General features: G+C 32.0%; 1 protein-coding gene and 1 long non-coding RNA gene across 11 annotated transcripts in view; one reads left to right on the plus strand and one right to left on the minus strand.

Moving 5' to 3' along the window:
• Positions 1–5,397: 5,397 nt before the first annotated feature.
• Positions 5,398–26,844, minus strand: part of LOC134725805 (heat shock 70 kDa protein 12A-like) — a 41,116-nt gene continuing 19,669 nt past the window's right edge. Inside the window, exons 1-13 of one of the 10 annotated variants that reach the window (XM_063590023.1) lie at positions 24,328–24,424; positions 22,174–22,290; positions 21,528–21,608; positions 21,020–21,085; positions 20,473–20,538; positions 18,826–18,891; positions 17,967–18,032; positions 16,271–16,327; positions 14,460–14,525; positions 12,775–13,091; positions 11,855–12,073; positions 6,940–7,087; positions 5,398–6,661 (exon numbers count right to left, since the gene is read on the minus strand). In XM_063590023.1, coding sequence (XP_063446093.1) covers positions 5,604–6,661; positions 6,940–7,087; positions 11,855–12,073; positions 12,775–13,091; positions 14,460–14,525; positions 16,271–16,327; positions 17,967–18,032; positions 18,826–18,891; positions 20,473–20,538; positions 21,020–21,085; positions 21,528–21,608; positions 22,174–22,270 — 2,307 coding nt within the window. In that variant the 5' untranslated portion in view covers positions 22,271–22,290; positions 24,328–24,424 and the 3' untranslated portion in view covers positions 5,398–5,603. The other 9 variants (XM_063590012.1, XM_063590004.1, XM_063589993.1 and 6 more) reach the window with 9 other exon arrangements.
• The window catches only part of LOC134725845 (uncharacterized), a 35,087-nt gene continuing 18,790 nt past the window's right edge, over positions 10,548–26,844 (plus strand). The window contains exon 1 of the long non-coding RNA XR_010108606.1: positions 10,548–10,743. This is a non-coding gene — a long non-coding RNA (uncharacterized LOC134725845). The remainder of the gene's footprint in view (positions 10,744–26,844) is intronic.

Below are 26,844 nucleotides of genomic sequence, written 5' to 3' on the forward strand. Positions count from 1 at the left end.
TAACATAAAAAAAAAATCATAGATGTGTTTTGGATAATATGGTGTTGTGTAATATATGAAACAATTGGTGTTAATGAATGTTCTTTGACGGTTTTTGGTTTAATTTATCAAGCGCCACCTTTTCAGACGCGGGACGATTTTGACATATTGTATTGAAACTTGTCGACATGTCGATTTTGGAAACACATTGTGTTGCCCTCTATATTACTTTTAGTTATTTATGATGATTGGTTGCTGTCAGGTTGTGCTGCCCATGTGTCCCTTTATACATAAAAATTTGTTTATTTTGATATTTATAACATATAATTAAACACTTGATAATAAATGTTTTCAGTCTTCTGTTGTAAAGGATATTTGCAACAGGACGTTAATAGAAAGAACCAATTAACAATCGTAGAAATAAAATGGTAACGATTAATTCGGGATACATGTGGCGAGTAATGGTTATAGAAGTATGAAATACAAATTAATTCATAAAGATATTGATTTTGAGGAATACATTTTTCAGCAGAGTGATACTCTTGGTTATAATCACCATGATTGACTATTGGTTTAAGTAAAAATAAATATTCGGATTTTTGCACTGTATATATTATTTATTATAGTTTATAAGATATATAAATGATCAATCCATATCTATATTTGAGCAGCCGGAAATGTCGGTAGAACAAAATGAACTTTAGTTTTTACAATAGAGTATCTTGTAAAATCACGTGGAACTAGTTTCTGAGCGTGTGTATTAGGCATCGAAAACTATTGAACAAATGCTACAACTATCCACCAGAGTTTAAATGATGAGATAGGGAGCAAGTGAAGGCCATCATAACCCCTAAACAATGAGATGAAAAAAACATACCGTATTGTCAGCTATAAAATTTTAAAAAAGGTATAACCGGAAGAAAAGTGACAATGGGAACTTTTACTATAAATTGCAAAGTGCTTTTTCGGAACTCTCGTTTTGAATTGAATATGTATATGAACTCTCGTCTTGAATAGTTATATGAACTCTCGTTTTGAATATTTATATGAGTTTTCGTTTTAAATTGATTTATTCTTAAATATAATGTTTCTTCTTTCAAATATCCAAAGAGATTATAGATTTACTATTTTACAACTTAATCCGATGGCTGTCAAGAGTGTGAGAGATAATACATGTTTCTAACACTTGAACTACAAAAGCAATTATTGCTATTTTATAAAGTTAAGCCGGAGGACAATGATCAGCTTATTATTACATAAGATTGGACAATTATATTTATATTTTATGAGAACCTTTTATATTGTTTTAAAACCCTTATCTTTGACTTAATTTATGTTTTGTAAACTGTTGCTTGGGCAGTCTTCCCCTAGCTTTCGAACTGTAAACTTGTGTTAATAAATTTGTATATATTTTTATACGGTCTTGCGTTTAAAGCAGCCATAGTGTCGATTATAGACCTAAAAACTTGAATGTAACCCGTGCCGAACTTCACGGACTCATGCTGCAAGTTCACGGGGTTATAATTGGGAAGGACTCCTCGATTACCGTAACCTTAAGCAGCCAAGCGAGTGTTTTATTTATGAACTAGTCCCAGTATAAGAAAATTTAAAAATGGAATTTCCGAAAATGGAACATTTTAAAGCATTCGAAACCGAAAATGCAGACTGTGTTTTCTAGTTGGAACAACGGCAATGGCGGACCGGTTTACATATCGTGGACTTAGACCAGAGTATGTTGCTCCATGTGCTTTGCTAGCAGACATTACCATTCAGATAGGATCGGAGTCAGAACCAGTCAAAATCAACAGTGCTATCAAGAAAATCCTAAACCACAAACCCAACCCACAAGTGATGGTAAGTGTGGTACATGCTGTCATAGTTACGAACATTTTGAGAATGCACAGTTTTACATTATCCCTATTATTTTAATATATTTAATCCATAACCGCCCCTAAATATAATATATCAGAATAGACAATTCATTTTTTATCATAGTAGTGCTAAGTTCCACAAGTCCCTTATACATAAACCAAAGACAGGTTGTAAATTCTAGAAAAAGTTTCCCAATCCAAATATTTTTAATCTGTTTGCAATTACAAACTGTTCAAGGGCCGATTGTTCAATAAATGTAAAAATAGGTTCTGTTTTCGATTTTCATTTTTACATTTAGAATTTATTAAGAACCGATTTCATTATTTCTATGATGAATTACCACTTTTTTCTGAGATATTTGCCAATGGTAGTAAGAACACCTCCATAAATCAAGCTAAAGTCTGTGTATCTTTGTTGTATCATAGAACCTAGTGTTTTACACAAGTGAAGGTTGTAACTTTGAACAAGGATCACTGACTATAGTATACTGAAATAACCACAATTATTGTTTTAGTTGTCGTTATTGTATCATTTAATACAACATGCTATAAGTAGGCAAATTTACACGGTTGAGCTTGTTCATAAATGGATTATCGGTGGTGTAACAAAATCATTTTATAATACAATTTTGGTGCGAAACAAGAATGCAAGATGGACTCGTCATCTATCTTGTGGTCTTGTTTCCGTTGGGTGTACAGGAGTGACGATCTGTATACTACATGTCAGAAAATGCATTATTATGTTTGATCAAAGCCTGCTTACAAGGTAGAAATATCCACTGATAATCTGATAATCGGTTAAAATTCTTGATTGTGTTTTCGAAAACCTTCCAGTATAGTGTAGTTTTGTTGGAATCATAAACGGGCCAATGCTAATTATTGCCAACTCCTTTTTATTTTCCTCCAATTCTTTGAATATTTAGTCCTACTTTTATGATTATAGTAAAAGCAGCCGCAATTTGTTTTATAGATCTATACATATAATGAAGTCATGCTCTTTTGAGTTGTTAAGTTGAAATAGACATTTTAGTATATTTATGTCAGGAGTCCCCCTATACTCAGAGTGTTTTAGTATATTTAGATCAGGAGTCCCGCTCCTCAGAGCGTTAGTTTACTTATGTCAGTACTTCCCCTCCTCGGAGTATAGTATACTTATGTCAGAAGTCCCCCTCCTCAGAGTATAATATACTTATGTCAGAAGTCCCCCTATTCAGAGTACAGTAAACTTATGTCAGTAGTCCCCCTCCTCAGAGTTAGTATACTTATATCAGGAGTCCCGCTCCTCAGAGCGTTAGTATATTTATGTCAGTAGTCCCCCTCCTCAGAGTTAGTATACTTATATCAGGAGTCCCGCTCCTCAGAGCGTTATTATATTTATGTCAGTAGTCCCCCTACTCAGAGCGTTTTAGTATACTTATGTCAGTAGTCCCACTCCTCAGAATATTAAGTATATTTGTTGTAGTCCCTCTCCCAGTCAGAGTATTTATATATTTTTAAAGTCCCATCCTCATACCCCCTGTGTATATTAATGAAAAGGTCCAATATATGTGCATTTTCTATGTTCGTGATGTTTTCAGTATGTACACACTTTCAGCAACCAGAAAGAGGAATTACCCATAGATGAATTACCCATAGACGAATTACCCATAGACGAATCACCCATAGACGAATTACCCAAAGACGAATTACCCAAAAGACGATTTATCACAAGACGAATTACCAATAGATGAAATAACATTACAAACCCAAAAACGAAATGTAGCAATTTGTGCTCGGGACGAGCACTTCGGTGAAGTAGTGGAGAATATAACCGGAAGAAAAGTGACAATGGGAACTTTTACTATAAATTGCTTAGTGCTTTTTCGGAACTCTCGTTTTGAATTGAATATGTATATGAACTCTCGTCTTGAATAGTTATATGAACTCTCGTTTTGAATATTTATATGAGTTTTCGTTTTAAATTGATTTATTCTTAAATATAATGTTTCTTCTTTCAAATATCCAAAGAGATTATAGATTTACTATTTTACAACTTAATCCGATGGCTGTCAAGAGTGTGAGAGATAATACATGTTTCTAACACTTGAACTAAAAAAGCAATTATCGCTATTTTATAAAGTTAAGCCGGAGGACAATGATCAGCTTATTATTACATAAGATTGGACTATTATATTTATATTTTATGAGAACCTTTTATAATGTTTTAAAACCCTTATCTTTGACTTAATTTATGTTTTGTAAACTGTTGCTTGGGCAGTCTTCCCCTAGCTTTCGAACTGTAAACTTGTGTTAATAAATTTGTATATAGTTTTATACGGTCTTGCGTTTAAAGCAGCCATAGTGTCGATTATAGACCTAAAAACTTTAATGTAACCCGTGCCGAACTTCACGGACTCATGCCGCGAGTTCAAGGGGTTATAAAGGCCCTCACATAAAAAATGGTAAAAAATCCAAACAAAAAAACTAACACCTTAGTTTATAACCAGATAATTTACGAAAAACAAAAATGACAGACATTTATTGATCCTTAGAAATGAAAATTACTTCACCAAATTTGAAGTGAAATTTTGCCGACACCTATCGTGTAAACATTTCCAATTTGAGGAAAAGTCAGGACACCCAAACAGAACCATGAAAATGACGTCAAGGACATTGGACATATGGCAGACGAAAAAATCGTAACATAAGGTATCTGCATGCACAAAATGAAGCATCCAGGTGGTCTACCTTCTGAAATATAAAGCTTTATACAAATAGTTTACACCGCCGCCTAGTAATATCTATGTCTCGCTTACTACGACTTGCGTCGCAGGCGAGACAAAAATCACTTGGTAATATTTATACAGTTGGTGATACTTACCGGCCTATCATCGATACACAACTTTTGGCGTTGTAAAGAGTCATGGTTTACTCTTGAAGTTTTTTCAATTAGTGTTTTGATTGATATTTTTAAAAAGTCTGATTTACAAAAAATGTATTTGTTACTTGTAGTGAGATGCACTATTGTGTTCAATAGCTTTAGTCTCTTGGTCATTCATCAGATAAATCAAGCCCATTCCAACTGATTTTTTGTTGTATTATGCTGTTATACCACAGGCCAGCGAGAGGCAACCTACTTAAGGCTCAGAAAAACGATAAAACCCGACACATGTTGTCCAAAGTCAGGAGACTATAATTTAGTATTGTCGTTTATGTGCGGCATGTTATATTTAACTATAGGGTTTTTGTTTTTATCGTAAATCAGTTCTAGGGTTTTGTCGTTTAAATTGGTTCACTTGTCAACATGCCGAAGCATAGAGTTTATTTTCTTAATGTTAAGGCCGAATGGACCGACCAGTCTCTTTAGGCATACCGACGTTTTTCTTAATAGACGGTCCGTGTTGTTCTTTACTCGGAACTTACTATGTTTCGTTTTAAATTTTGTGAGGAGTTCAAGTAAAACGTGACTAGTGACAATATACGCGTAAAAAAATTACGAAATATTTGGTTGTTTTTCCTCATTAATGAATTCGTATAAGCAAGTAGTCCCTATATAATTAGAAAAGAATTGAGGTTAAATGAATTTATTTTTATAAAAACTCTCTAAGGTTATTGCTCGATAGTATGTAGATAGTACTATTGCTATTTGCAAGAAATTTACGTGTCAAGCAACGAAACTATCATCGTAATACATGTACCTTAATATATATTTATTGATGTATATTGTTCAATTTACAATTTGAATAAATTTAGAATTAAAATGTATTTAATATATCAGTTCAGATTAAATGTAGACGAAACTGTTTCTCCAGTAAGTATATCTGTCGCTGTAACACCCAACTCAGTATTACCGAACAGAAACGCTACTCTCAATTCTCGTTCTGTATCACTTGCTTTTGAAAACGAAATCTTCATAGAACCGAGGAGAGTACAACCTTTTTCGTCCACGTACATCGGTTTCTCATTCGTCGATGCATAAAGGGACAGTTCCCACGGCTCTTCATCATTGCAATCTACAGTGAAATTGTGTTCAATTGCGGTACCGATATCAACTGTGTCATTTTTGCGTACTATAACATCGAATAGGCCATCACAAAATTCTTCTCCATCTTCCTCTTTGACAAGATGTGCCTTGTCGTGAATTTTCGCATCAAAGGGCAAACTTATTCCTGTGCCGTAGGTGAACCGCATGACACGAGATGTAATATAATCTGGTTTGTGACCGAAAAGACAAGCTCCTTTCAGAACAGCCAAACCAGCTTCATCTGGGTTTATAATTCTTTTATCTGGAAACGCCCGTTTAATTGCATCTTGAACAAGAGAACATTCAGAAAAGCCCCCAACCAGTAAAATCTGATTGACCTCAGATGATTGCTCCCTGTCAAAAATGTCTTTCATGAGAGTCACAATACTTCGGATTGTTGGATTGAAAATATCTTTGATGATTTGAGGGTCAATTCGCATTTTGGCACCTTTAATATATATTTCGTTGGCATACTTGGACGCACTTAGAACAGAATCAATGTCTTGATCAAGAAGTGTCAAACAACATTTATTTATTGATACATAAGGTATGCCTATGTTAACTTTTTTATCTTTGTCCGGTCCAATTACTCGTTTGACTGTTTCAAATTCGTGAAACAGATCCAAATACGCAGAGGGGTCTTCTTCTTTTAATGAGTTCATTACTGGGCGTCCAAATATATCCACAAACATCTGCAAAAATCTTTCATCAACAGACGTACCTCCACAATTGTTTCCTGTCGCACTAGATAACTCTTTCAGGTGTTCATTTGAAACCTTTTCATGAACAGTTATATCAGCTGTGCCACCTGTATGAAAAAAGATTTACTTTAAACTTTACTTCAATTGGTACTTCTAAAGATATTAATGAATTGAAAGGTCATTCTTAACGTTTCAAGACTTTTGATTTGTCCAAAGTAATGTATTTCATATGGAACAATTTTATCGTGTAGATTTTTTTTTTTTGAAAACCCGTATGAATAGTGGTAAATGATAATCAAGTAACATTCCACTTAAAAGTTTGTAAATTTTAACCAAGAAAGCATTTACAGTATGATCTGCCCTTTAAAAGCGCATGTTAACATACCTCCAAGATCAACGACCATGTATTGTGTTCCAGCTTCGGCCATCTTAAAATCAGCTCCATGAAGATGTTCTATTGGTAGGTATTGACAGAATATAGATGCTGCTTCAGGTTCTAAAGCTATGTATAGATTATTTTCTGGTATTCCAGCCTTTAACAAAGCATAAAAAGAGATAAATAGTTTACTCTATATTAAATATCTATCAAATGAATAACCTCTTATATAACTGAAAATACTAGCAAATAAAAAAAGAAACGGTACATAAGCGTTTATTTATTTTCGGAAACTTTTTGAAAAATTAAATTATCTTGTTATATTTTCGATTTTCGTTTTTTTTTGTACATACACTAGGCCGTTAGTTTTCTCATTTAAATTGTTTTACATTGTCATTTCGGAGCCTTTTATAGCTGACCATGCGGTATGGGCTTTGCGTATTGTTGAAGGCCGTACGGTGACCTATAGTTAATTTCTGTGTCATTTTGGTATCTTGTGGAGAGTTGTCTCATTGGCAATCATACATTTCACCACATCTTCTCTTTTATAAATGTGTCTGAACATTAAAAAGTTGTGTTGTATTCTTCTCGATTTCAGTCGTTTGAATATGTTTTCGAATGTTGGAACGTCAATTTCTAAAATTAAAGTTTTGTTTAACTAAATTCTAAATTTATCTTCATCCAGTGTATATAAAGTGCGAATCCAGCCAGTTCATTTTTACTGTTTTATGCGGGTATGTCTATTGTAGAATAAAGGATCATGGGAAAACTGTATTTGTTTATGTTTTGAAAATATCAAGTTAAGTGATTTGAAGATAAGTTTTAACGTATTTTCATTGTGATATGTCTTTATAATATACAAACATAACATTAAAGTTCAAATAAGTGTTATAAAAGCATCATAATATAGCATATCGATTATTGAAAGCGATCCATTTTAACTATATATGCGATGAATTGTCACTGTTAGTGCAGTCATTATTAATGTAGAATTTTCAAAGATGCGAGGAATTTTTATTGTAGAATTATGTTATAAATGCACTTGCAACAAACGAAAAAACATAGTTGATGACTTTAGGATTTATGATACATGTATTTTCAAATTGAAATACAAACTCCTCATTCATTCTTCTTCAAATATATAGCTTTTCAAACTTGTAACAAAAGCGATTCTCAAAATGAAAAATTCTAGATCCGCGAATGGATACTACCGCAGAGGTAAAACCATATACATTTAGGTTATTGTACACGAAATGATTGCTACAATTCATTTTTGTTGATTTTAGACCCTTTGGAACTCTATGTGGGCTATTTCAGCAACTAGGCAAAAAATCCCCAAACTAGATACACGGTTAGATTCAGCATGTCAACGAATCCCAAATATCTATATTAAAGGACTTTTGTCTATAAATTTGGACCCCACAAAACTGAAAAAGGTACCAAAAATATAAAAAAAAATGCATGCATCGGATACATTTGTTATTGAAGGCATGACTGTAACAATAGGATGAATATACAAAAATATCTTATTCTGGGGGTCTCATTGGGGGTTCTGATCCCGGATCCCGCTTACTGTTTTGGCAGATTCCCGTATTCCGCTTATTAAAAAGTAGCGTGGATTTTTTATCCCTTTTTATCCCGTCTCGTTTCGTTTTTGAGCCATATATAGATGTCGTATGTGACAATGAGACAACTCTCCATCCGAGTCACAATTTATAAAAGTAGACCATTATACGTCAAAATACGGTCTTCAACATGGATTCTTGGCTCACACCGAACAGCAAGTTATAAAGGGCTCCAGTGTAAAACCTTTTAAACGGGGAAACAAAGGTTCAATCTATATCAATATGTATGTAATTAGTGGTGAAGTGTCATGCACACGGATAAAAAAATAAGGATAAAGATCCCTATACGCTTTATAAGAAACTAAATGGAATACATTTGAAATAAATGTTATTTCTATTGAATTTATTAGAGTGTTTTAAAACCAAACTTTCCTCCGTAAGTTAAATTTTATCAAATCTTTCTCTTACTTTATCTATTGTTTGAGCAAGTCGGCTAAATTAAGGCTTTACCGCTAATTTCATAATGCATGCAAAGCAAAACTTTGGTTGGCTTGCTCGCTTTGTTTGTTTAATTGTTTATACAAAACATGAAAGACTATTTACTTTACTATTGTGACTGTGTTATCCTGATTGAAATCTAAATTGATTTAGGAAAGTGCTTTGTAACCGCTGAGGAGACGTTAGGATGAAAATATTTAGATTTCTACTTGGACAATGACTTTTAAACTTTCAGACAGGTAAGACTATGTAAATAAGATTGACATTTGTTAACAATATGAATAGGCATATGATAGTTTAACCTGTATTTTTAATATTTGAATTAAATTGGGTGTTATCATAATGATTATCCAATAAAAGAAAAGCAAGCAAGTCAACTAAAGTCTTGCTCTACATGTTTAAAGAAATGAGCTGTAATAGATTAAAAAAAAAAAAAAAATTATACAGTGAAAATGCACCGCATATACAATACTAATGATTCGCTCCACAGTAAAAATGAAAGAATAGTATCATTATTCGACAGTAAACATGACTAGCATTACGAAATCATCATAGTGGAGTTTAGTTAAATATGAAGAAACTGAATGACAAAACATATTCTACGTTATACAACTTTATTAATTGTATTAAAATGAATATTTTTTACTGCAACAACATCTTACTTGTTAGTTATAAAGCACCTGCACGATCTGTTCGTGAAATGTCATAAATATTCACCTATTTGGGTATATATTTCACAGCTGGATGGCTTTAGGCGCGATAAAACCCCGCTCGCATCTTTTACTTCGTTTTATTAGTATTATGTATTTCTGAACATATACATTTTAACTTATTTTCTTCATTTTCTTCAAAAATTAAAAAAAGTTCGTCTGTTTATTTATCATTCTACATTAGACATTTATTGCATATACAGTAAAAATGATATTTTAGGATCCGCACTTTACATACACTGTTCATCCGAGTGTGTTTTTTTTATGGAGGTCACAATTGTGTCGTTTAAATCGGTTAACAAAAGGGGAATTTGAAATCGATAGATAGTTACACATAAGTCAACCGTCAAAGTCAAGATGAGAGGGTATTAGCCATTGGCATGTTGGAAGCATGAATGTCACAAACAGAGTCGCAAACCAATTTCCTTCCTACAAAATGAAAATTTATAGACTTGTGATTCGTCTGAAGGAGGAGAGAGGCACACCATCTGATTCTCTATATTCTGGAAATCATACAGCATCAGCCAGACTCATATCCTCAATGGCCAACACAAACTGGACATAATTGTTATAATTCTATTCAGACTTTCTACATTTTATCAACCGTAAGTGAACTATTTTTGAAGATTACGAATCCGTGTCTTCATTACACTTTTAACGCAAAATAGAATGCAACATGTTTTTGTTTTGTTAAGAAAATAGTTTCTTGTGTGTAAAATTATTCTAATGGAAGCGTTCTGAAGGTATTTGATAGGACGTACGCAAATTCATGGGGGTTACAAGTTGTTACTAATGTCCAATCAGCTTATCTGTTTTACAAAGTTTAACGAGCAGTGATGTTTGAACAGTGTAAATGACATGGTCATAGTAATATGACATTGTCTTTTAACATGAAAGACTATTTACTTTACTATTGTGACTGTGTTATCCTGATTGAAATCTAAATTGATTTAGGAAAGTGCTTTGTAACCGCTGAGGAGACGTTAGGATGAAAATATTTAGATTTCTACTTGGACAATGACTTTTAAACTTTCAGACAGGTAAGACTATATATCAGAAAAGGTACATGTGAAAATGCTGGTGGTAACGATGGGGTTTTCGTCGTTTATCTAATGTTTTTGATCGCTGCTCCGTGACAATTTTTATCGATTTACTCGGAGCCCACCATTCTAAGGAAAACGTTTGGATGCATATGTCGTTTTTATTATTTCATTATTTCATTGGTTCATATATACATATGGAATGTTTTGATTACAGAAACTTGAAGCAGAAACGTTCTATAGTATCTTTTGAGTTCATCAAACTTTCCATCAAGCAACTTGTTATTGTTTCGAATGTCGGAACCCCGCTTGACAGTCTCCCGAATGACTAAAACATTATAAAACCGTACAGTTCTGTTCCCACACGGTGAAAAGGTATGAGAAATTATACAGAGAAATTCTACAAAATTAATAGAAGTATGATGCTTCTGAAATTTGCAGAACGTCACAGTTCATGCATTTTTATTCTTTCATTATTTTGAAAAGGGTCATAAAAATATACGCACGTCTATGCTAGAGTTTTCTAAGAGAATATATTTTTAACATGACTAAGCTCCACATCAAAAAAGCTTGTCAGACACAATACAATGTTAACGAGAACACAATCCAACCCTTAAGCAAGGAAAAGTGAGCACCAGGAAAAACATTTGACACAAATTGTAAAAAAAAAGTTGAAAACTCTTTGACCTTGAGATTGACACTGAGTTAAAAAGCAACTTGCAGATAGACGCAAGATAGTACCATTCTACGAGTACTCGAAGTTACTGCAAAACTAGTCGAAAGAGTAATTTTATCAGTTTGATTTAACTACCCAAAGTTTGTAATTGACAAAATTACATGTTTGTCCCTTTTTAATAACTGAGTTATGCAGTGGAAACGTGCATTACTTTTTATATTAACTTTGGTTTTATCAGCTGCTTAACGATTGTATTAGGTTTGGACTTTCAAATACTTTGGCCCCGAGCATCTCTCAAGAGGCATTGTTGAAATGCGCATCAAACGAAAACAGTTAATAAATTTTACAAAGAAGCAAACAAACATACATCTTATACCTACATATGCATTCCTCATGTCTGATCTATTTAATTGAAAATAAACTGAATTTAACTACCTGAACTGCACCTTTTCTCATAAACTGCTTAGCACTATCAGTCCAGATAGCAGGCACAGTCAGAACCCATCGTATTTCTTTCATTTGTACACCAGTACCTTCCCTTTCTAGTAGTGCCATCAAATGCTTGACAAGTGCTTCAATTGAGAGCGTGAAAACAAATAAAGCTGCCATTGGTTTTCCTGTTATGTCTTCTATGATCAGATCGTTTCCTATTTTCTAGGTATTTGAAAAAAATCATAATCAACTATTTCATAGACTATCGGCAAGTATTCGATCGATATCTTTCAAAGCGAAGAACTATATAATAAAAGAGTACGGAAATATATAAATGTACGTACACGTTAACCTCTGCTTTACACATAAGAATTTGATAAACTATTTTTTGTAACTTATTTTTCTAAAATGAAATTATTTGGAAAAAATGAATGTCAAATTGTGCAAAAGTTTTTTTTTATAAATATTAAGCATTTAAAATTATTCCTTTAGAAATGTCATTGAATAAGATTGAAAATCATGAACGTGTTGCCATGATATGCATAACACGATCGTGCTAAACATACAACAACGTGTTGTGAGAATATAATTATCTTGTTGAGCATACTACTACTCGTATATTTTTTAATTTATCGGAAAACAGGAGGGAGTTTTTTGTTTGTTCTTGCAGTTTTATTTTATTCATCACAGACTTGTAAAGTACTTTGTTCATAGGGTTGAACACTTGTGTGGAGTTGTGGTGCATTATAAATTTACATTTCTGGTCTATTGTTAGAGATCAGAAGTGGTTTTTTTTACTGATATTATATTTGTTCAATTACGTCAATTTTATAATCATATTGCAGATGAAAAGATGTACAAACATGACGTATGTTAATTAGAAGTCAAAGTATTTTACATGTTCAAGATAGAATAAATAATACCTTCTTGTTATGTAAATTCATTTTAAATCTTCGGAAAAGAAAATAGTCAGAGTGCTCATCTTCAATTGCAAGGTCTGCGTATGTATTTTCTGCTTCGTATCCAAAAGCTTTAAACTGCTTATCAGCATTTAATAACAATGTTGTGGGTGTTTTCAGTGAAAGCAACTGTCTGCCGCCTGCATTCCATGCTTGATTTGCATGGATTTTCAAAGGGTTAGTTTTGAAATTGCTTCGCATTGAAAAGGCATAACCTGAATATGCTGTTCCAAAGTCCAATGCTGCTACTATTAAGTAATCAGGTTCGTGCTGTTTTTTACCTTTGAATGAAAATATCTTTTGTTTAGTTATAAATACCAATAGTGTCAAAGGGGCACTAGCTTTCACATTCATGTTCACCGATTTCACTCAAATTCTCATATTTGATTTATAACAATGTAAAACATTTATCCAAACTATTGAAAGTCTTGAATAAACGAATAAACAGTTTACAGGGCGTGACCGCGATTATATGAAGCTTTGTTTCTTGTACTTTTTAGGCTATATGCCATCTAATTGACTATCGAGTTCATCTCAGATGGCCATATAAGCGATATAAACATATATATATATAGATATACATAGATTACACGAACTCGTGCAATAAGATTTTTCTAGTTCTGTTTAATTTCATATTTTAGATTAAAAATATTTGTTTATCATCGATTTTACCTGTATTAGAATGATTTTTTGGTTGATCGAATCAGTCAATCAAATGATCTACCTGTGTTTCACTTTCAATGTTGTCATTCTATTCGTTTAAATAACTTTACACGGACATTTCATGCGTTTTCCATGTCTAGCTGAGGGGTTTTATTGACATTCACATGAATACGGATTCAATGAGGTCGTATTATTGACTTACAAGTGAATAATTCATCAACAAGATTTCTTACCCTATTTTGACAAAATTGAACCATATTGGCTGCTGAAAGCGAATAATTATTTCACTTTTTCACGTTCATTAATGATTGAACAAAAACAAATCATATTTTAGATTTTTTATATATCTCCTAGCTAGAGTCCCTTTAAATACAGATTTCATTATTGCAACAAGTGTTTTACGATATTTCACCACTCGAGACAGTTCGATTTCATTATCAGTTTAAAAAAAAAATTAACTGTTGACAGTGGAGACATATCGCTAAACACGAGTTATAGTAGTGGAATCTGTTTCTCTCATAATTGTTATGCTTCCTTTTCATAGATTTGCAGAAAGTTGGGTTCTTTAAATGTGACCTCATCAGGCATGGTCGCGTTTTATTTTCATTACGTCAGGAAATTCAGACGGTACCAAGAAAATTTGACGTCATAATTAAATTAAGACTAATCATTTACCGAGAACAGATATTTCTCTCGTGAGGAGAAATCGTTTTCTCACACCGATCAAGAAATGTGAATATATCACAAACATTCGAGAATCAGTAACACGTACCTAAAGTGTGTAATACAAAAAGAAATAGAAAATTAACCAACTAAAAATTGCAAGCTACAATTAAACCCGTAAATACTATATATTTTAAATAAAACAACTTTGTTGTACGAGAACCGATATTTTCTGACATTGACTAAGTATTGTATAATTATTTTCAATATGTTAGTTAATTGAAACAAGTCAACTCACTGACGCAATGTTGAATGATTCTTACTTGGAGGTAACGGTACTGATGTCAGTTTGTTGCTAACTGCCTTAGGACCATGTGTCGGCTGTGAGGCTGTGAATACAACAAAACATATATATATATATTTGTATCCAAATAACTTAGACTTCGTATGCTAGGGTAAATTAGAAAAACATCTGCAAAACCAGTATCAATTCGAGACTAAACTACCAAGTAATTTCTTTTTACACTTATGGAAAGCAGAAAAAACGTAATCATCTTCTTATTTCCTTTCCTGATTTTTATAAAGATAATCAATACCTTGAATTGTTCGTTAGTTTGGTAAATTGGTCATAATATTGTGATCGTTATATAAAGACCGTGGTACAACACACTTTATTTATCAATACCCGACTCGTTCAAAGGGAAATCAGAAACACAAACAAAAGACCTATAATAAAACATGGTTTTGATAGATAGACTTATTTGATACGGCTACAATATGTAGTGCTGGTTAATCAATCTTAAGTGAGCAAAAATATTCCTTTTTATCATTTGGCCCTGCCCCCTCAGTCATGGTCTATTTACTTTGAAACTAATGCTCATTTTACAAGTATTAGTTTATGACTAGGTCAGATTATTCGGAACCACTGGAGGTAGGTCAATGGTATTTGGCATGCAGTTGTATAAGCATTGGCATACCTCATTTCCATAGAGATTATTTGGCTCTGTCATCTAAGTCATGGTCTATTGATTTTAAAACTTTTAGTCAATGATATTTGGTATACAATTTGTTTTGAATTTGCAAGTATTTCTTCCATAGAGATTATATAGCCCACCCCCTCTTCATGGTTAATTGACTTTGAAACTTTTACATAGTTTACAAGTTAATGTTTGTGTTTTGATTTGATTAAAGGGAACGACTTATAACAAGTCAATTGTATTTGGTATGCAGTTTTTTATTTATAGCATTGGCACATCTCATTTACATGGAAATTGTTTAACCATGTACCTCAGTCATGGTTCATTGACTATGAATTTTTGCCCTATTTTAATTTAAACATTTGTTTAAACAAAATTACAAAAAAGCGAGACATATCTCTGGGATAACAGTTTATCTAAATCAGTTGCAAGTAATGGACTGTGTTATACAGGAAAAAGCACTAGCAGGCGAAATTAAAAATCAATACTAGAACTATATAAGAGAAATTTTCTTTAGAAGAGATATAAGATTTAACTTTAGATTCAAGATAACCAGAGTGTATGTATGTCTTTCAAAACAATCTTGGAGACGTATATTTGTAGAATGAATTGATAGTAATATTAACTTTTAAACTTTAAAAACCAGATGTATCAATATCACTTCAGTAATGTTTGAAAATCCGAAACGTATTTAAAGGCTTTAATGTAATACAACTTTGATATTAAACTTATAGATAATAAAATTAAGAATGGAAATGGAAAAAATAAACTGAATTTAAGGAACTTTCTTTTGAAATGAAAAACTCCCACACTATAAATAAAAAAAAATAACAAAATGTAGTTACACAGTTATACATTCTTCGATATCGAGGGTTGAAAAATAAGTGTGTTTTTTGTGTTATCATTTAAAAGACTATGTGTGTAACCTTTGTTAGCTGCAATTAAATAAACATGATAGATCAATGTCAGCAAAATATCAAGATTTTTGTATTTGGCACGAACATGTTGAAGGGGGCGGTAAACTTTGCTCTTCTTCAGTTTCAAAACTTCATACCTTATACTTTTTTTTACTTAACTTGATATTGGTTATCTCCTTTCAATATTCTAGCCATCTAAAATATGTCAATTCAAGCAAGCTATGTTTCAAGGATTCTTACTTTGAGTTCCTGGTTCCATTTTGCTGCTAACTTTTGGTGTAGGTCCAGACTGTGAGACTGCAAGTACAAATAAAACACTGTGTTCGCATTGACGTAATTTTTTCTTCTCTATTATTTCTGCGTGCTAAGCCTTGTGTAAATGTTTTTGTATCGGCTAAATTAATAAACAAAATATATTTGTTTTACTCTTTTGGAAATACATCAGATTTTGACTTTCTTTTCCTCCCTGTTTCCAAATGGTAAATCTTTTCGTGAAAGAGATTTTGTAAATTGATTATAAACAAAGGATATAGTGATATTACGCCGTTCAATAGTCATAAATTGATTTAACTGAAACAAATCCAGGTCACAATTTTAGCTAATGCAGATTATAAAATTGGCACAAAAGTTGTGGTGATTTACATCTGCTTTGAATTAAATTTTCAATTAACAAACTCCCGACAAACTTTCCGTTGCTGCTTAACTTGTTATTGTTGTATTTAACGTTAGAGCATTTTAAATAACTAAAATTTTAAATAAAAGAGAACTTGGAACAGCTCGGAGTCACAATTTGAAGTAGAAATTATTATTATATCATATAATACTTGAAATTATATATTCGGTTCAACATATTGCTTTTAATCTTTAACAGAGAAAACTAAGCTTTTTGTGATGTGTATACTTGATTTGTACTTCTCTATGAGGGGTGAAGCTTACATGTAATATCTCTGTTTAAAGAAACAAACTATAACCACCAGACCATAGCTGGCCAGTGACCTTGACCCTAGTATATAAGAACCTGTTCCATAATAGCTTGTCATAATTTAAAGCAAGTTTGTGTCGACCAAATATAAAACCCATTGGAAAAGGGTGGGTCTGACTGATAATCCCTAGGGTGGGAATTATTTACTTTCGAGCCTCAGGCTCATATTCTAAGAATGGCCTTCATCCTGCACATCCAAGATATGCTTGGATAAAGGAACATTCTTATTCATATTTCGCCTTCGGTCTCAAGTAATGAATTAGCTTGTTTAAAGTGTAGACACAAACTAAAAACAATTTTTATATAAATGCCAACATTTAATAAAGCATAGAAATCACAAGATCATCCAGTAACTACAACTGAAGAAAAGTATTTTAGTACTGATATTATTCACTTTCCTGTTATAGAACTTATACAAAGTTTGACCATATGGCCAGACTAAGCTGTTGCCATAATGTCTTTAATAGAACATCCTGAAGCTAAATGCACGTATGAAGAGGTTCCTCTAAATGAGTAAACCTTAAAAAACCTCGGCTAAAATTAGAACTCTCTCTAACTATCTAAACTTTACGAAAAGACTTAGTTGAATTCTCTCACATATTTTGTACACAAAACATGATAAATCATTGTCTTAACAACACAAAGTTTTGCTTTATCAAAACCCTTGATCACCTCATTAGGTAGACTAACTAACAAATCTAGTATTTTTCAAAAACTCATGTATATGAAAAAATAAAGTGCAATGTCTCTGAATGAAAGACATAGAATGTAAATCTACAGCTGATAAATATTGTACAACCACAGTAATTTTTCTGTGCTAAATTTCTAAATTTATATCCCACTTTTCTATATATATTGTTTTTAATGAACTTTCTTTTTTTTCATTTTGGGTGATATGTATACAGACACCTCCAAACCTTGAATCTTCTAATAGTCACTTTTTAGGGTTCTTACTTCCAGCTAACGATAATTCCTGTAGTCTTTGAGCAACAGTCTTTTGTTCAATTCCTGGCTGAATGACTGAAACAAAAACAAAAATCTAACACACAGAAACTTGGCATAACATTTATACTTTTCGTTTAATTATGAGTTAAAGTAAAAATACTGGGCTTTGGTTTATTCAAAATAACGCAGGTAACCAAAAGAAACATCTATTAAAAACATAAAATATCATTATGATCTTAATTAAATGAATCGCATTCTAAATATTTTGAGCAAGTAGTTGTACATTTAATGTTGACGTACTTTTTTAGATTAATTTCTGCAGTATTGTTTTCGTCCAGACATTTTATTTTCAGTGGATTTGAACAAAAGGTGCAATTAGACAATACATTTCATGGAACAAAAACACCACACAAAACAAATGGACATTTTTTAAAAGATTTTGTGTTCAGTTTATATTTTATCCAAAGTCTATTATATATGTAAATTAAGGGTTCACTTAACATTATTCGTGTCGTTTTGTTTTCGTTGATCATAACCGTAGCAAAATAATGTGCAAAGGTGGGGTGATGGATTCACACCCTTTGCAAGCATTAAATACAATATCAGCCTTAATTTATTTTGGAGTTCAATCAAACTCGACTATTAAAAATTCTGTTTTCATGTCTAGATTTTCGAACGTTTAAAAACAATATCTTGGTTTGAGATCTAAAAACAGTCATATCCCGCTATCGTCTACGTACGACTCGTCATCTTTCTCACCACGTTTTGGTTTATTTCTAATTTTTAAATATTTTCATTCCAGATGGTATGGATAAATCTTTGTGGAAACATTAAAATTCACTCTAGTTATTTTTTTTACGATTCTTACTTGGAGCTGAGGATCTTGCCTCTAATCGTCCAACAGCACTCTTTCGTTCGTATCCTGGTTGAATGACTGATATGAAAATAATCAATCAAAATATGAGAAGGGCATATACACAATTTATCTATTTCGTTTAATTTTCTTAAAATTCATCTCTATGTGATAAAATAATGGATTCATGTTTATACAAAATTACACATTCAGGCAAAACGAAGAGATCACAAATTGAAAGATCATAAATCAAATGCTCTTAATCAAAAGAATTGTATTCTAGATACTTCCAGCAAGTAGTAGTACTTTTGCTGTTGAAATTTGTGTGTTAAGTAATTATAACTTTATTTAATGTTGTACTACACAGAACATAAAAAGTTACTGCGTGCAAATCAAGTATACTTTTTGACTTGCTTCTTATTTATCAAGACTAGAAATGTTTAAAATTCGTACATGTTAATGAAGGAGAATTTAAATATACAAGAACACACCCGTGATATCGCGAGTCCGTGACTGAATTAAAGTATATAACTATGCGTAAGCCTTATTTTAGTATTGGTATTATCATCTGATAAAAGTCGTGCCGATTATAAGATACAGTTGCTCTGCTTTCAAATCTTTCTGTTTGAACCCGTCGACCTAGAACTCTTCAATTATTGGTAATATTCAGGTCCTTGAATTGAGTATTTTTAATCAACAGCATTGTCCAATAAAGTTCAATTCTTTGATTCGCTGTTTTACGTCATGCCCGCTAACAAATTGAAAACTGTACCTATACGCCTTATTTCAAGTTAAGTCCACATTTTTAGTATTCGTATTGTTATCTTAGAAAGTCTTACTAATTAAAAAACTACAATAGGGAACAATTTGACAATGATTGAATTTAGTTGTGTCGACCCTGTGATTATGACCCGTGTTTAAAGCAAAATCAAATACACCATTTGGTGGTGCGCCTGTCAGATGCGGAACGTACATATAAGGTTAAAGTAACAGGTGAATATACTAAATTGATATCGGTATCGGATTCGACCCGGAACTTGTTAATTATTGGCAATATTAATTATCTGGAAAACAAAAGGGTCTGGAGTGGTGTAATTTTTAATCTAAACCATTGTACTTTATTAGTTATAAATAAAGTTGAATTCTTTGATTCATCGTTTTAACGTGATGCCGGCTGATAAATTGGACCTCGTAATTTTAGTATTATAGATACATGCATACATGGCATATGTATGTAGGAATAACTGTATAGCGTCAATCATGTCATTTATGTGTGCTGTTCATATCCATAGCAAAGTGATGTACATACGAGAAGTTAACGAATGAAGACCCTTTGAAACCAATCGGTGCTATTTAAGTCTACATTTAAATGAACATTTTTGATTACCTGCCTGTTATGTTTAAATGTGTTCGACCATTTAAAGAACGATAAACCGATTTCAGATATTTTATAAAATTCGTATCCGATGAATCCATTCACAACTTGGGTAAAAAAAAAACCAAGATAAACGTTTTTTATTTAGTGCGTCAGACGCCTTTTCATCTACATAATTATAATTATTAGTTACACATTTTTTTTATATTTCTTATATTCAAATGCTCTTTGTTTTTGTTTTTGTTTTTATTTTTGTTTTTTGTTTTTTGTTTGTTTTATTTTCTTACTTGGAAATGAGGATGTTGATTCTAGTCGTCCAACAGCACTTTTTCGTTGGTATTCTGGCTGAACTGCTAATACAAAAGATTGAATTACATGTGAGAATGACATACAATTTATCTTTTTCATTTCATTTTTCTTGAAAGTTATTATCTCTATGTGAGAACATAGTATGTTGATTAAAATATTTCACATGTAGACGAAACGAAAATCAATTAAACACTGAAATATCATAATGGTCTAAATTAAACTGAATTGAAGATATTTTGAGTAAATAGTAGTAATTTTGCAGTTCACGTCGAATTTATGACAACAGTCATGTTATTTCCCCGATAATTAAAATTCTTGGAAACCAAAAAGTACTATAAAGACTATATCTTCTTTGGATATTTGAATTTATCCAAATCCACCTATAAAACGTCCTGGTTATAAAATGGTATCAAAGACGTTTGTTTCGGCCGCATAGGTGAATATATTTTGCACCGCGTTTCTATTTATACCTATTTCTAAATGTACCTTAACTTTTATTCTCAATCTACTTTATACGATTCTTACTTGGATTTGGGGATGTTGCCTCAACTCTTCTCACAACACTTTGTCGTTCGTTTCCTGACTGAATAGCTGTTACAAGAACCCAACAAAATGTTAAAAGTTACAACATTCATCTTTTTCATTTTTCATTTTATTTTCTTTAGTCATCTTAATTTGACAAAATAATAGGTTTATGTTGTAAAATTTACACATGTAGTCTAAACGTAAATTATTTGAAAAATGTAATAGTAGCGTCATAACATTTTTTTAAACAGAAATGGTAGTAAGTTTTCAGCAAAAGTAGTACATTTCCGTTTGTCTTTGTATTTCCTAGTATATGATTTATGGCTGTAGTACAAAGAGAGTTATTTGTAAAATTAAAACCATTCGCAGAATCATTATTTGTTATTTAGTTTGATAAGATTAAATACTCAGCTTCAGAATATTTGGGATTTGATTAACATGCGTCAATACAGGTACATTGTTAATTGTCGCTTTAAAGAGTGAGGTTTTTCATACTAATAAGTCCTACCCTTCTGCCATCCTTTTGCGTTCCCTCTTGTGTACATTGTTTTCCGATTAAACAAATTGGCATTCTTGTGTTCAAATTTGCCTAAAAAGATAAACCTATAATATATACATACGAAAAGATCGTTAAATCGTTTCAATGAACAGATCATTTTGGATACAAATTAAACACGAAACATATTGTAGTATTAGTTCAAACTGACGGAAGAACAAAAAACAAACTATTTAATAAATCGTCTTACATAAGACTTTCGTTTGATGCTCCAACAAAAAATTAGAAAAATTGCAGAGACATATGGCCGCTGCATTGTCCATCTTGTCATCTAGAACGAATGGTTTTCGGTCTGTGCTTTGTTTGAATAACTAGACGCAATGACCATATAAGTATTCAACATTGCTGCTACATATTTGTAAATAAACCTTAAGATTTTCATTGTTTGTGCTTAAAGATTCTTGTCAACAGTTTTCTAAAGATGACTAAAAAATTTACTGCATGTTAACTTTAGTCCAATTAATAATGTAATTCATCCGTTCAATATGTATGCATCGTTATCAAATAAAGGCCTTCAACGATAACATTTGATTTTAAGCTTATTTCGTTAGACATGTAGCATGATTTTCACAAAAAAATACATTTGTTCACATATTACCTTTGTGTTTTTCTTTTTGTTGCCTCGGCATTTCACATTTTCCGCACTTTTCTTTACTAGCGTCATTGAAATCGTGACAGTTGAGACACACCCACATCGTTGTTTAAACTATGCGACCTGCAAAGAACAACTCGAGGAGAAACATAAGAAAATGCCTGCATGATGTTATACGTCAAACGCTGCAATTAATAAAAACTACTTTGAATTTATTATAGTTTAATGACAAAAAAGTGGATTTCAATTTTAACAAGTTTTACATTTCCATTTATATGTACCAACATTCCAGAATCGCCCGCATTTGGGCGTATATGTGCCAATTGGTACAATATTTCATAGCTAGAGTTCCTGTCGTGATTTCTTTAAACACTGCCTGAAGTAATCTTTATATCAAGGGTTTCAAGTGGTTTTATTACCGATATGCCGTTATGAAAGTATGACAGACGCAATAATGATGTGGTTGGGCATTATGGAATGTGAGCAAACCTTACACTTCCCATTATTCATCTTCATGTTATTTACTCGAGAAAAACATTTAGAAAAATTAAATGCAGAACTTAGTTAACATACAAACTAAAAAGTTCTCGACAGGATATCATTAACGTCTGAGAGGGTATGGGTGGGGGTTAATGGACAAGAGAATAAAGAATACATGAATAAAAGAAATAAAAGAAATAGACTATCATAGACACGCACAAAAAAAATAAAGAGAATAATTAGCCTATAAAACATAAAGATAGAGACAGAGGGGTGCTAGAATACTAAGAATCAAGAATAAAAGGGTGCTTTTAGAGAGGTGATCACTAATCCAAATGAAGATAAAAATAAGAACATGTGAAAATATGGTATGTATATGTATATTGTTGTCTCTTTGACACATTTCCTATTTCCATTCTCAATTTTATGATTTTTAATCGAAAGAGATTAGAGTTATTTTGTTTTTGTTCGTTTATCTAATGTGCGCTTATCCCTTTAGAGACTATTATTTTGTCTGCAAAGTAAGCTATAAGGCCCCGAGATGACAAACGTAAAAACAAGAAAAACTAAGGGCACGCATTATGTACAAAACAAAAAAAAGAAAAACAAACTTGATGAACAACAACAAACGGTCATCACAGAATTACAGGTTTATGATTTGGAACAGCTCCTAACCTAGGACAGTGGTGCCATGGCACAACATGATAACAAACTATAAAAATTGTTTAAAGATGCCTAAGTCAATCAAAACGATATAAAACACAAAACAACCAATACAAACATTGCATACACAAAGTACAAATCTGAGAGTACAGTCACTACCCGAAGTTAATGAAACCTTGTAAAAAGAAGTTAACGATTCAGGGATTTTATATTGGTTTATATTACATAAATAGACTATGAATATTGTCTAATCAGCACAGGACAGGACGGCCAATCTTTTGTTACAACTCATCTATTAGCAGGGAATAGTTTGAATTGCATGGGGTGGTCCATACTCACCATAACTAAAAATCATGATAAAAGATCGAAGACGAACGGTATTTTTGGGATCATTATTTGGTAATGGTAGAGAATGTAAAACTACATTTGAACTTGACATTGTCACAATCTGAAAACGAAACCAGTATACACAAGTATGAATGTTAAAACAATACTAAACCTAACAAAAAAATGTATTTTATCAAGATTTTAATATCCTTAAACTGTAAATTCATTGAAATAATTATCAATGATGTTTATGAAATATCGAAAGTAGATGTCTTACCTGTCGGCCGAGTTACAATTGTGTACTTCGATCTAAATATAGCCACATAACTAAAAAGTTTACCGGTAGACTTGTTACAAATACCTTTAAAATCTGATCCTACCCATTGTATTGTTATGTATATAAAGTCATTGGACTTGAGTTTCATTTGTGTTCTTACATAAATTTCTAAGAATGCAACCCATTCTGCACCTGAAATATTGATTTATTTTGCAAAACAAATATAACCATGCAAGTGCTTATACTAACCTTTATCAACATATTCATTCTTATTTATGTTAAACAAATAGTGTCCTTGTCCTTAATTAATTCAAAATTTTACAGATATTTAAATTCAAATTTAAGAGAAAGTTTCGTTTAACAACAATTTTTAACCTGAAATTAAAAACAGTTACCATGCATTTTGAACTTACCTTTTCATAACCTAAATTTAGTATCAAAAGGCTTATATATCTCTATAAACTGTGTGTAGTAAATCAAAATCACAAAAACGGTTAATCTGGATCAACATACGTGCTATTTAAACTTTTCGAGAACAAGGTATTTTAATTACTATACTATATATAAAAATATTAATTTTCGCGAACCATTTAGGTCACGGAAATTCCAAAATATGGCATCAGTAAGGAGAGTTGTGCAAATAATGTGAATACACAGAACCCCCATCCAAATTATCTCTAGCTAAAAGTATTCATCTTTTTCTATTTTATATGTACTAACAATATTCAATTTTTCTATAATTTCGATTAAAATATTCCAAAATCTGAGTAAAAATAGATCGAATGCCCCAAATAAACATTGTCTGATTGGTTGAAGTACGTACGTACTGTGGCGTCGATGCTTAGCATAATAAGCCTCGATGTAAAGCACACGCTTCACAGGAATAAGGATAGTTTTACAAATAGTGTGAATACACAGATCCTCCATCCTATTTATATTTTGCTGGAAATGTTGCAGTGTTCATCATTTCTATTTTGATTCTGCTCACAACATTCCATTTTTTCTATAATTCCGATTTAAATATGTGGAACCCGCAATAAAAATAGATGGCCTCAATCACGTGGCCTCAATGATTTAATAGCAACGCAAAAAATTCCATTAATCATGTTGTACTTTGTTACCAGTCGGAACTACTCGGCCTTTCTGGTTGCACGAAGTGAATAGCCGAGTAGTTCCGATTGAAGATGTTACATAAGCCGAATCACACATACATATCTTTGCGCTCAAATGTAATTCTTGGTGAAGTATACAGGTAACTTCGTTTACGAAAATTTATACACACGTTTTCATTAACATATTACCAGACTTTTGCATATTCACGTTTTTTTATGCTGAACTGTAGTCGAATTCAATTCTATACATTTTTTTTTACGTGAAGCAATAGGAGTAAGAATATTTTTTCGCGCCAATTTAAGCAGCTTCATCACCATCAACAAAATTATTTATTGTTATTTTCGTGAAATTTTAGTCATATAGTTTATCAATTAGAGAATTTTTGGTAAGTATTACTTATTCATGTTAAGGTTCTACTGATGTGCTTTTCTAGACCTTTTTGACGGTCCGTTTTATCCGGGAAGGTCTAAAACGCGGAAGTGAAAAATTGGTGTATTATAACTAATATCTCTGGAACCGCTTAAGCTAAATCAATAAATAAAAGTAAAAATTTGAATATGCTTTTTAACCGAAAAGTTGACCGGAAGTGTTTCTTAGTGTGACTCTGACAACACATTTTTGAACATTGAAACTTATATTCACGAAAAAGCATATAACCCGGTCAAAGTCTGTAAATTGATTCTTAAAGACATTTAAATGACAAATAATATGATAGAAAGAAAAAAAAAATATATTACTATAAAAGGGCAAAAAGTTGACCGGAAGTCACCCTTGTATATAAATGATGAAGTCAAATTTTCAACTTTGAACTAAAATTCAAAAAAAAATAAAAATCCCGGTCAAAGTCTGTTAATTGATTCTTAAAGACATTTAAATGACAAATAATATGATATAAAGAAAAAAAAAATATATTACTATAAAAGGGCAAAAAGTTGACCGGAAGTCACCCTGGTATACCAATATTGAAGTGAAATTTTCAACTTTGAACTAAAATTCACAAAAATATAAAAAGCCCGGTCAAAATCCAGAACATGATTCTTAAAGACAATTCAATAACAAATAATATGATATAAAGAAAAATATATTGACATTACTATAAATGGTAAAAATGTTGACCGGAAGTCACCCTTGTATACAAATGATGAAGGGAAATTTACACTTTGATACTAAAATTCACATAAATATAAAAAGACAGTCCCTATTTCTAGTGTTCAGTCTATTCCTTTAGTCCCTATTTCTAGTGTTCAGTCTATTTCATCAGTCCCTATTTCTAGTGTTCAGTCTATTTCATCAGTCCCTATTTCTAGTGTTCAGTCTATTCCTTCAGTCCCTATTTCTAGTGTTCAGTCTATTTCATCAGTCCCTATTTCTGGTGTTCATTCTAATTTAATTTCCGCTTCACCACAACTTGGGGGCGGTATTTTACCTTATTTGACTGGTGTTAAAGTTGTTTGAAAATGAAAAGGTCATAAATATACTTCAGAATCCTATTAAAGAAAAAATTGGTTGTCTTCTTCCTGTAAAACCTAATGGTGGTGATATATACCTCATTCAGTCTAAACATCCCAATGACTGGAAATGCGACCAGTACACATGGATTAATGAAAGTAAATTTGTTTCTGAAATTGTAGGTGTAAAATTAAACAGATGTTACTTTAAACTAAGATTGCCTGGTTTTGATACAAAAAGTGGTCGAAAGCGACCTCGTTCTACATCAGATTTTAAACGTATAGCTTATTGGTTAGACAGTAATCCAAATTTGGTTCTCATTCACTATATAGGCAACGAAGATTTGTATCAACCAATGCCGCATGGAA

This window comes from Mytilus trossulus, chromosome 1 (genome assembly GCF_036588685.1).
Source record: "Mytilus trossulus isolate FHL-02 chromosome 1, PNRI_Mtr1.1.1.hap1, whole genome shotgun sequence".
In the NCBI taxonomy this organism is placed as follows: Eukaryota; Metazoa; Mollusca; class Bivalvia; order Mytilida; family Mytilidae; genus Mytilus; species Mytilus trossulus.